This window comes from Hyperoodon ampullatus, assembly GCF_949752795.1.
Source record: "Hyperoodon ampullatus genome assembly, chromosome: 1".
In the NCBI taxonomy this organism is placed as follows: Eukaryota; Metazoa; Chordata; class Mammalia; order Artiodactyla; family Ziphiidae; genus Hyperoodon; species Hyperoodon ampullatus.
Genome location: NC_136914.1, coordinates 209887652 through 209899842, shown reverse-complemented (window position 1 = coordinate 209899842; position 12191 = coordinate 209887652). Strand labels below are relative to the sequence as shown.

At 34.6% G+C, this 12191-nt stretch overlaps 1 protein-coding gene across 1 annotated transcript in view; it reads right to left on the bottom strand.

The window, feature by feature from the left end:
* Positions 1 to 3142: 3142 nt before the first annotated feature.
* SMC3 (structural maintenance of chromosomes 3) overlaps positions 3143 to 12191 on the bottom strand; it is a 32276-nt gene continuing 23227 nt past the window's right edge. The window contains exons 19-29 of the mRNA XM_079706564.1: positions 11092 to 11246; positions 9584 to 9733; positions 8671 to 8829; positions 7930 to 8037; positions 7322 to 7430; positions 6427 to 6674; positions 6128 to 6340; positions 5615 to 5806; positions 5278 to 5455; positions 4094 to 4200; positions 3143 to 3487 (exon numbers count right to left, since the gene is read on the bottom strand). Coding sequence (XP_079562690.1) covers positions 3416 to 3487; positions 4094 to 4200; positions 5278 to 5455; positions 5615 to 5806; positions 6128 to 6340; positions 6427 to 6674; positions 7322 to 7430; positions 7930 to 8037; positions 8671 to 8829; positions 9584 to 9733; positions 11092 to 11246 — 1691 coding nt within the window. The 3' untranslated portion in view covers positions 3143 to 3415. The remainder of the gene's footprint in view (positions 3488 to 4093; positions 4201 to 5277; positions 5456 to 5614; positions 5807 to 6127; positions 6341 to 6426; positions 6675 to 7321; positions 7431 to 7929; positions 8038 to 8670; positions 8830 to 9583; positions 9734 to 11091; positions 11247 to 12191) is intronic.

Here is a 12191-nt window from a genome sequence, read left to right as displayed (position 1 = left end):
TCACAATACTTCTTCCTCATTTTAGAAGCGCCTCTTTAGGGATTTCTGGCTCCCACCAACGGAGACTCCTAACAAACCAACCCTCTTGTAGCTAACAACTATAAACTCTGAGGGAAAAAAAAAAGTCAGCAAGAAAAAGAAATAAATGGTATATATATTAAAAAGGAAGAAATAAAACTGTCTCTATTTGCATATGACATGATTATGTAGAAAATCTCAAAGAATCTACAAAAAAGACCTAGTAGAATAAGGGAGATTTCCAAGGACACAAGAGTATTCAACCCAGTATAGGCTGTACTGGTGACTTGCTTCCAAAGGAGCGTCAAAGGGGGAAAATAGTAACTATAGTGAAGAAACCTGACAAACAACCTTGGGCAGGTGATCGAGGTAAACATCACCAGTGATAAAGCATGTTAATAACAGGCACTGCTGATGTGATGTAATGAGGACATTTCACATCTATGGTATTATATATGTAACTCCAGTTTAACCATGAGAAAAATAGCAGACAAGCCCAAATTGAGGGACATTCTACAAAACATCTGAAAAGCAGTCCTCAAAACTGTCAAGGATGAAAAACAGACTAAGAAACTGTCACAGACCAGAGGAGACATGACAAGTAAAAGTAACGTAGTATCCTCTGTGGGATCTGAGAAAAAAAGGCATTAGTGGAAATACTGGCAAAATCTGAAGTTTAGTTGAAAAACTAAATGTACCCACATTGGGGGAAAAAAGTACCACGGTAACTGTTATGGGCTGAATGGTAGCCCCCCTCCAAATGCACGTTTAAGTCCCAAAGCCACTACCTCCAAATATCACTACTGTTTTGGAGATAGGACCTTTTAAAGAGGTGATCAAGTTACAGTAAGGCTGGAGAGAGTGGGCCCTAATCCAATCTTACTGGTGTCCTTAGGAGGAAATCTGGACAAACGAGCTTATTTCTTTTAAATGTTATGCTTCAAAAGATACCAATAAGAAAGTAAGAAGACAATCCAAGGGCTGGGGTATTTACAAGTCACACACCTGACAAGGTCTTTTGCATCCAGAATACGTAAAGAACTCTAACTTCTGTTATTAGTATTCTATAATAATGCAAATTATGATTCTATAATAAAAACACGAGTAACAGAATTTAAATATGGGCAAAAGATATGAATAGACATCTCACCGAAGAAGATATATAAATGACCAGTAAGCACATAAAAAGATGCTTAACATCATTAGTCATCAGGAAAATGCAAATTTAAACCACAATGAGGTACTACTTCACAGAAGAATGGCTATACTAAAAAGACAGAAAAATAAGTGTTGGTGAGGATGTGGAAAAATTGTAACCCTCATATATTACTGGTGGAAATGTAAAATGGTGCAGCCTTTGGGAAAGTCTGGCAGTTCCTCAAAATGTTAAACATACCATATGACCCAACAATTTCAATCCAGGGTAAATACCCAAGAAAAATGAAAACATATTCACACAAAAACTTGTTCATAAATAGCAGCGTTATTTATAAGAGCCAAAAGGTAGAAACAACACAAATGTCCAACTAATGAATGGATAAACAAACCATGGTATACAGTTGACCCTTGAACAACATATAGGTTAGGGGTGCTGACTCCCCTTTGGGGTTGAAAATTCATGTACTGTTATCTCTCCCTCAAACTCACCCAAGGGCAGGAAGCTAAAACAGTTTGGATACAATAAGGCCTCAAACCCTATATCTTTTGATTCCACATATTATGAACACAATCTTTATCCTCATACTTAAAGATCAGCAAAATGACAATACAGGTGCTATACTGAAAAAAACCCAAGTATAAGTGGACCTGAGCAGTTCAAACCCATGTTGTTCAAGGGTCAAACTGTATATTCATACAATGGGATATTATTCAGCAATAAAAAGAAATCAAGTCCCGGTATGTGCTACAACAAAAATGAACCTTGAAAACATGCTAAATAAAGGAAGTCAGTCACAAAAGGTCCCATACTGTATGATTCCATTTATATGAAATGTCCAGAATAGGCAAATCCATAGTATGAGACACAAATTAGATTTGTGGTTGCCAGAGAAATGATAAGGGGAGAGGGAGATGTAGAGTGACTGCTAATGGGTACAGTGTTACTTTTGGGGTAACTGAAATGTCCTAAAATTAGATTGTAGAGATAGTTGCACAATTCTGTGAATAAACTAAAAAGCAGTGAATTGCACCATTCTGATGGGTGAATATTACGGTATGAATTACCTCAATAAAGCAATTTTAAAACACAATAAGCAGCAAAGCTCTAATCTGGGAAAAGACCAATGTTTCAATAACAAGGTCTTCCAAACTACTTATCCAGAAAAACAAGGAAATTTTATAGCTCAATTTCTTGGATACTCTTCCCAACTTCTATTAAACACAGTGCCGTTTTAAATTAAAAATACTTTTTAAAGGACTGTTACATTGAGTTAAAGCAGGGGTTCTAACCCTCACTGAGGGTCAGAATCACCTTGCAGAACTTTAGAATTAACAATGAACAAGACCCTATCCCTTAAAGATTTCAATTTAAGTGGTCTAGGGAATGATTTCAGCAATGTTACCTTTTTTTCTTTTTTAAATTTATTAATTTATTTTTGGCTGTGTTGGGTCTTTGTTTCTGTGTGAGGGCTTTCTCTAGTTGCAGCGAGCGGGGGCCCCTCTTCATCGCGGTGCACAGGCCTCTCACTGTCGCGGCCTCTCTTGTGGAGCACAAGCTCCAGATGCGCAGGCTCAGTAGTTGTGGCTCACGGGCCTAGTTGCTCTGTGGCATGTGGGATCTTCCCAGACCAGGGCTCCAACCCGTGTCCCCTGCACCGGCAGGCAGATTCTCAACCACTGCACCACCAGGGAAGCCCAGCAATGTTACATTTTTAAAAGCTCCCTTATGGATTTAAAAATGCAGCCAGGATTGGGAATCACTGCTATAATTCAACAGAATATTAAACTGTGTTTTAAAAATCTTCTTTTAGGTGAAGGCAGACCTTTTCTTAAGCAAAACAAAAGGTAGATATTTAAGAAAAATTTGTTTCTAATCATAGAACCATAAATAAAAAGCCACATAAAACACAAAGTTAGTCATAAACCAATTATTTAATTGAAGCTATAAAAAAGAGGCAATATAATTGATAAAATAATTAGGAAAGACTATTTAGCACATTTTAAAAGATTTAAAATAGGACACTTTACAAAAAGTTGTGGGAAATAAAATTCTTAAACTATAAGTAGAAATGTAACATTACAGAGCATGTTATAAAATACAATGACAGAAATATAAAAGGGCTATGTATGCTCTAAGTCTGAAAACTATTAATAATGACCAGATATTTAGGTTTAAATTTACAGTTCCTGGGTATGAGGCTCATATTACTATACACATCTTCCAAACCAATGGCAAGTATTAACCATGAGTGGTATCATCTTCTACAAAGTCTTTGGCCATCTCTGCTGTGATCACATCAATATGACTAACCTGAAGAATAAATGTTAAAAACAAAATCTGTTATTTAAGAAATATATCAGTGTTCCCCTGTATAGGGTAATATTTTAAAAATACACCCAATCACCTATAAATTTTACATACCAAGTCAAATGACTGTAAAACACTGACACTGACTGATAAAAACCTTTATTTACAATGTTGTTTGTTCAATGCATGAGTTTAAAAAACATTCTGCATTTTAATGCTCTGAAGATATAGGTAAGTACTAACATCTAAATATTTGAACCACATTTTTGTTCAGTTTTTATTACTTTGCTATTTTAAAGAATCTTAAGGCTGAAAGCACCAGGAAGAGTTGTGTGGTCTAACCAAATATAAATGAACTTATGTAACTGTTTAAGACTGTGCATTAAATAAGCACTAAACAGATAGACAGGAAGATAGTGTCTCTTAATGCCAATAAAAATAAAACAAATGCAATGAATGCCACAAAAAAAACTGATAACCTTCATAGGCATTTTAAGTTTTTTTCAATAACTTTCTAAATTTTCTTTCATGACTTAATATAAAACAAGAATTCAACAGATATAATGGATTGAATACTACATGAACTTAAACTTAATATAAAAAAATTACCTTATTTCTGAACTTTACACCATAGAATTTGTCAGCTGACTCAAGCAGTTCAGGCCTAAAAGTAGTTGTTATAAATTGAGCATGTACAGCAAGTTCCATAATCATATCTGTAAAAAGAAATAGTAATCTAATACAACCCTTTTTTCAGTTGAACTGAAAATTTAAAAAGCAACTATCTTTTTACTTACCTAAAACTTAAAACTGGCTGTATGCATACATCTACAAAAAATATCAACTTGTTTCTTAAACTAGGGATAAATCTTTAACACAAATAACTTAGTTACAGAATATAAAGAAGAACACCTTCTAACACAGCATTAGAAATAATGTCAGAGCAAAGTAAATTTTCTCACACAAAAAACCAAAAGCAACCTCTTCCTGCTACCCACACCCCCAACCTGTATACTGGATTTGTTTGCATAAACTTACTAAAGATCACATATAGATTATTTAAACACAGAATCAACATTGTTTATGACAGGGACTATTCAAGCATTGAGAAAAAGTGTTAAAAGGAGAGACGTTTGTATAAAAGTTTAACTGGAGTAGGACTTTCAATTATTACATCTATTTCTCACAGAACTAAACTTTGCAGTCTAATACTAGATTTTTGAAAACCTGTTCAAAGAGAAATTATTTATTGACTAATACCCTGTCAAGTCTCCCTGGATATCTCAGGCAACAAGAAATATACTATAAAAGAGGTAAGCTATCGGGGCTTCCCTGGTGGCACAGTGGTTAAGAATACGCCTGCCAATGCAGGGGACATGGGTTCGAGCCCTGGTCTGGGAAGATCCCACATGCCACGGAGCAACTAAGCGCGTGAGCCACAACTACTGAGCCTGCGCTCTAGAGCCCGCGAGCCACAACTACTGCTGCCCATGTGCCACAACTACTGAAGCCTGCGGGCCTAGAGCCCATGCTCTGCAACAAAGCGACCTCAATGAGAAGCCCACATACCGCAACGAAGAGTAGCCCCCGCTCGCCACAACTAAAGAAAGCCTGAGCACAGCAACAAAGACCCAATGCAGCCAAAAATAAATTAATTAATTAAAAAAAAAAAGTGAGGGAATTTATTGGAGTGGGGATGAAGGGAAAAAAAAAGTAAAAAAAAAAAAAAAAAAAAAAGAGGTAAGCTATCATTTCTAGCAAGTTACTATGAAACTATGAAACCAAAATTGTACCTGACACAGCCTTTCTGTGCTGAGCATCCAGAGCCTGGTCAATCTCATCAAACAAGTAAAAAGGAGCTGGGTCACATTTCTGAATGGCAAAAATCAGAGCAAGAGCTACCAAGGATTTCTGTCCACCTGAAAGCTGTTGCATTTCTCTCATTTCACCTTGTTTTCCTGTAAATGACACCTAAGAAAATATTTAATGAGTTAATATCTCAAAGGGGTAAAATCACCATCATCTCTTAAAATTAAATTGCATACAATGCACCAATTTAGATTTGCAAAATAGTCTACAAATTCTACTATGGTAATGTTCTGGGGAAAATTGAATGTAAAGGTATTTTACCCTAATTCCAACTCCAGTGAACTGGTCAACTGATGGAACACTGCTTTGTGACCCAGAGCCCCTCTCACTTTCACCACTCCCTTCTCCTTCATCCTGAGACTGACTGCCTTCCACATCTCCTTTCTTCATCACCAAAGTAGCTTTGCCACCAGGTACCAACTTCTGGAATACTTCACTGAAGTTTTTGGATACCTTAAAATAAACAGATAGATAGATAGATAGGGTATCAATTGGAATATGTATTTTTTAAAAAAAGATAAAAATTATTTAAAAGCAATCAAAAATAGTTTTATTTTTTTAATCTTAAGAACAAGAATAACAAATTGGATCCCCTTTAAGAGCTGTATAAAACATTCCAGTTACTGTATTTGCAACCTATATACTGGATTTGTTTGCATGTTTTAGATCCAATTATCAGTGGAAAAAAAGTTTTAAAATCTTTACAAATTTAATAATAGACTGAATAATACCTGAAGATTTTAGCTTGTGTATTTACTACAAATAGAAACATACCTGTTTGAAAGTTAACTGAATAGCTTCATATTTTCGAAGTTCAAGTACATTCATCAGTTCCATGATTGATTTGTACCCCCTATCCAACTCTTCTTGTCGCTTTATTAACTTTTCTTTCTGCTCAGAGAAATTTACAAACTGATCTAAAGCTTTTTTGTTAACATGGCTGTACTTCTTCAATTCTGTGTTGCACTGTTCAAGTTTTCGAAACAACTATAAAGAGGAAAAAAATGTATAAATAAATCCACATACAGGGAAATTTGCAATGAGATTTCAAATTTAAAACCAATCAGATTTACCTGTTTGAGGCTCAGTGTTTGGTATTTTTCAAATGCTTCCTGGGGAAGTGATCCAAGTTCTCGAATTTTCTTCATACACTCTTCTTTCTTCTTCAGTAGCATGCCTTGTCGATTTGTCATTTTTTCTAGTTCTTTAGTGTCATGATTTATCGCATCCATGTGTTCTTTTTCCATATTTTTCCAGCGCTCCATACTTTTCTGCAACTCCTTAATTCCAGCTTCTGTTTTATCAATGGAATTGTCCAAATCTAAAATGGGGGGAAAACCAAATTAGGCCATAACACCTATTTTATTATTTTTTTGACCGAGCCACGTGGCTTGCGGAATCTTAGTTCCACGACCAGGGATTGAACCCAGGCCCTCAGCAGTGAAAGCACAGAGTCCTAACCACTGGACCACCAGGGATTTCCCCATAACACCTGTTTTAAAGCCAGAGTGTTAGCTGACCAAAGATTTTCAAGGTCAAATCTATCAAAATAGATAGGTTTAAATTTTACTGTGAAAACTTAGGAAAAACTTCAGAACAAAATTGGGAGTGTACATGAGTCAAGGTATACAGTTTACATTTAATGTTTATGTTTATAAAAACCTAAAATAACTTTCTTCTCAGCAACTAGTGATAAGAAACTTGATTCAGCTATTTCATACTTTTGTCAATGAAACTAGTAATGTATGGTCTCTCATAAAATTGTCACAAACATTTCAACAAAACAAAGGTTACTATTTATAATCAACACCCTAAACTCTGTTCACTATAAACTGTTTATGATGATGGAAAACACATAAAACTACTGGTACATGCTTTTGCCTATCTGGATATTTCATTTTGTAGTAAACAATCCTATAAGACCAATAAGCTAAATACCAAAGATATTTTTACTAAATAAAAATTCACCTTCTGATCGTGCCATGGTATCTTTTACTCTTTTATTGATGGCTTCAAGTTCTGAGGTTGTAGCAGTGAGAACAGTACCCCCTTCTGTCTCTCTCAGTTCATTGAGTTCCTATAACACAAAAGGAACTTAAGAGCATTAAACCACAAAAATATGAATTTTGTTAGTTTCAAAATGTTATAACTGCCGTTTATATAGCTGTTGATATGTCTGAATAAACACTTAAGAAAATCAAAAAACATACTTCAAATAATTGTAAATACTTAATGTATCCATTAAAGGGGAAAAATTACTAGAAAACTTCTTAGCATCTGACTACTGATGAGAAAATATTCATAACTAATATTTACTACCTAGTATGTGCCAGATAATCATACAAAACGGGTACTACTGCTATGCTTATTTTACACAAGAGGAAACTGGAGCTTAGAAATATTAAATGACTTGCCCAGTACTGTACACTAGGTGGCAGTGCTAGAACTCCAAGCCAGGGCAGGTGGTCAGACTGCTAGGCTTTCTGTCCCCAGAGCCCATACTCTAAATCAGAGTCTCTCATATAAGCATTATCAAAAGGTTACGCTTGTCAAGGAACCCTCGAAAAACAACATACCTGTTCTACTTGGTCCAAGCGCTTTCTTAAATTCTCGTTAAGGTAAGTCTCTACTCGAGTAATAATACCTTCTAACTTAATTCTTTCATTTAGCAACTGTCTGTTTTCCTAGAAGAAAAAACAAAATTGTCTACATAGCCATGCACATTTCACATACAGGAATGCTATCAATCTGTTGTTTTCTCCATTATTTTTTGTTCAAATGAGCTGAAATAGTTTTACACCTTTCCAAAAAGCCCTATATTTAAAAAAAAAAAAAGCCCTGTATTTTCTTCGTTTTCCCTCTTCTCTATTCAGAATGCTGTTTCTGTGCCTGGTTCTTTTTATAAGGCATGCTACCAAAAATATTTTTCTTTTCCTGCTTTTCGTTTTTTGAACTTAGTATTAATTGCTTACATCTCTGTATTTAAAAATCAAATGTTGTTAAAATGTTTAATCAAAACAATATTATTAAATATGTAAAGGTGGTCAGGTCAATAAATACAGCAAAGCTAACAAGCTCCATCTTACCAATGACAAATGGGCATTAAGTAAGATGAAAGAAAATAAAGATTTCTTACACAATCCTAACATATGGTTTGGAAAAACTTATTAAAACCTCATTTACTTTAATGGATATTAGAAGTCTAATAAGTCTTATATTTTCTCAATAATCTTTCATATTCCTTTATTAGCCAGAAAGACACTTTTCACAACAGCCAATTGTCAACAAAAAATGTTTTTCCTGTCAACTCTACTTGCCTGCTGAAGTTGACGAATTTCATCATTCAGTGCATCTACTCTCTTCTGATCTTCCAGACTAAGTTGAGAAAGCAAATCAGTTCCAAGTTCTGCTTTCAGTGATTCTCTGGTGGACTCCATAGCATGCAAACTTGCCTCCAAACTTTGTAAGCTACGTTGCTATATGACAGATCATCCATTTATTAATAAAGGTACTAGTCAGTGTATCACTTATAATAGTGAAAAATTGGCAACTATCTATATTTGATATTAAAGTGAGCTAAGTAATCATATTAACTCAATTAAATATTAGATATCCATTATATTTGATAATTAGAACTATGTAGCAACAAGAAAAATATTTATGATGCAGTATTTGCAGGATGTGTGTAACACATCATATTCCATGGTTAAACTATAAAAAGAAGTTGCTAGAATGTTAGGGTGGTATAATTGTGGGTATATATTCTAAACTTTGTTGTTTTAGTACTATTGATGTACAAAATTAATAGTTTTTTGTCAAAACTGCTTCATGTTTATGACACCAATGTGTATTATCATTTGTAATAGCAGTAATAGTTTACTTTCTACTCATTTTAGCACAATCTGGTCAGAGTGCAATCAAATAAATCCATAAATAGTACTTTACAGACAAAAATGGATACTGGCTGACTACTATCAGGCAGTACTATTATGCCACAGCTCAAAATGCCTATTTGTTTAATGAAGTTGGAAAGTCTGAATGAGGCCTACAAAAGGAGACTCTGGGTACTCATGTGTAAAAGTGTGATAAAGATACATGTAGTTTCCCAAAAGTACGGGCCTAAATGAAAATGAAACAGAATGTATATGTTATATAACTTATATAATATATGGTCCACCCCAAATCTTTATAATTAAAGCAAATCTATAAAAAAAAGCATACTTAACGAACCTTGGGCATAAAGGTTTTCTCTGATTGCTGCCTCTTCTCTTTTAACATCTTCATTTCTGATAATATGCTATCTCGAGATGCTTTAAATTTCCTTTGCTGAGTCTCTATCTGCTGCATTTGGTTCATCAGCTGATCAATTTCATTATTAATCCATATACAAGGCTAAGGAAAATTCTCTTTGGTGCCTGTTAACAAAACATTGTGTATCCCCCTTCCTTTTCTTTATCCGTAAATAAAGCTATTTCCACAAATTTATGGACCATAACAACGCTGAATTAAATACTACACTGTGTTCAGTCATAAAAGCAGCTTAAAACATTTCACCCCACTTCTCTCTCAAAATAACACACATACTGTTTTACTAATTGCTATACAAAAAAATAAATAATAAATACAATCCTGGGAAGCCCTAAAGGGAGCTAAATGAAATATAATACATATATATTTTTCATTCAACAAATATTTACTATATAATCTATTATGCTTAAAGCACTATATAAGGGAGTCAGATATAAAGAGGAGGCCTTGCCCAATGTAGAATAATAACTCCATCTAGCTGGATTATCAAATACAGGAAGGTAGTTGGTGCCTACTGTCAACCTCATTTTTATTAGTATTTCCCCATGCTTCATGCTCACATCTTGCCAAATTTGGGCAGTTCTCAAAAGTATGCTATGCGACCCCTGCAAAGTTAAAACTAACATGTTTATTTACCTTTTTCTCTGTGCTTTTGCTTGCAACTGATGACAGAAAAGCTATAAACTCACATTTTAAAAAATGCCAGTTCCAATAAAGAATATCCTAATAAAGCAGTAAAAATAATTATTTTTGCTGCTTGAGTACCTGTATTTAATATTGTGTGACATAATGCAAAGTACACATAAAGCACTTCTTTATACCATGGTTGTTTTAAGAAGATGCACGTGCACAAGTGTCTCACAGCTGTGAATCAAACTAGTCACTCTTCACAGAACACCATTTTTATTTGAAAGAACTAAGAGAACTATGGTTACTAAGACTTGCATTTTGATGGACATTTCCTCCACTAATACTAAATCTGAGCCTCAAGATAATAACCTCTAATGGACATTTTTCAACCTTTATATATTTAACTTCTATGTAGTATGTGGCATTCCTGATACTGTCCACCCTTCTTCCACTGAAATACTGTCCTGGTTTTCCTCCTATAAAACTGTCTGACAAATACTCCTCAGTTCCCTCCATAACCTTAAATTTTTGTGTTCCTCAGGTTCTTTTCTCTCAGAAGTAGATTTATTGCTACTAGCTATTTAACAGCTAAGCAAAGGATGTTAAAATAGTTTTTAGTTTTCCCTGTCTTCAGAAGTTAAAGACATACTACATAAGCTCCCGTGCTTAAAGAAAAGTCAAAGTAAAACACATGGGATATTTTTCCCCACTGCATATGAGAAAATACATCTAACACGCAAAAGATTCTACATTCCCAACCAAAACAGTTACTTCTCTATAGCAACATAAGACAAAAAGATATTTTCAATATTTCTGCGCAGATTTTCATTGAGCTTTGCTTCAAGCTCACCTAGTTCTTCTTCTGCTTTTCTAACATCTTTTTGTAATTCAAGTCTAGACTTCCTTGTATCATAATAGCCTCCAGTTAAAGCACCCCGATGACTAACTTGGTCACCTATAAACAAAACATAAGAAAATTAGTAATTCTGTATAACAACTTCTGTATTCAACAATAAATTGATTAATAATCAAATGACTAATCTAAAGGCTTTACCTATTTAACAAGAATGTAAAAGTTAAGAGTTTAAGTCACTCTGGAAAAAATTTTGCTTTACAATATTAACATTTGCATTTAAAAAAATATACCTTCTAGGTGAGCCTGAACATCCGCCAGAAAAGGAAAGAAGTGTTAAAGACTAATAGGAACATGTCAACAGGACACAGAACCTAGCTTGAAATTCCCACTAGCCACAACTGGGAAAATCTGAAAATCAAAAATAATGATGGCAATGTGATAACACATGGAATTAAAAAAAGAAGTCCATGAATCACAGCAATACATAAAAAAGAAAAAAGGAGGGGGCTCTTGACAGAAGAGTGACAGTAATAAATATAGAAGCAATCACAGAATTTTAGAAACCCCCAATGTATTAACTTGAGTCAAGCAAGGGTCACCAAAGGATGCTAAACCACTGGTGAAGAAGTTTGGGGGAACCTGATATTCATGTATTCTTAAAGGATAATCCCACATATTAATTACAAAGGGGATAAGGCATCTTTACAACCAAGATTTGCTAGTGGTCAAACCTGGCATCAGTAACAGTGGGACACATTGTGTGGTGCAATAAGAAGTACACATCACCCATGCCAAGAATGCTTAACCTAAACCTAATGAAGAGAAAAGCAGTAAGATAATCCAGAACACAAGACTTTCTTTGAGAAAGTGAATTTCTTGGGGTGGGAGGAAAACAGGAGACCTGTCCTATACTGAAACTGAAATAATCTAAAGAAAAGGCATTGAATGCATCCTTGACTGGATCCTGGATAGAAAAATATTTTTGGACAACTAAGAAAATTTGAGGACTCCCTTGAGGTGCAGTTGTTAAGAATTCGCCTGCCA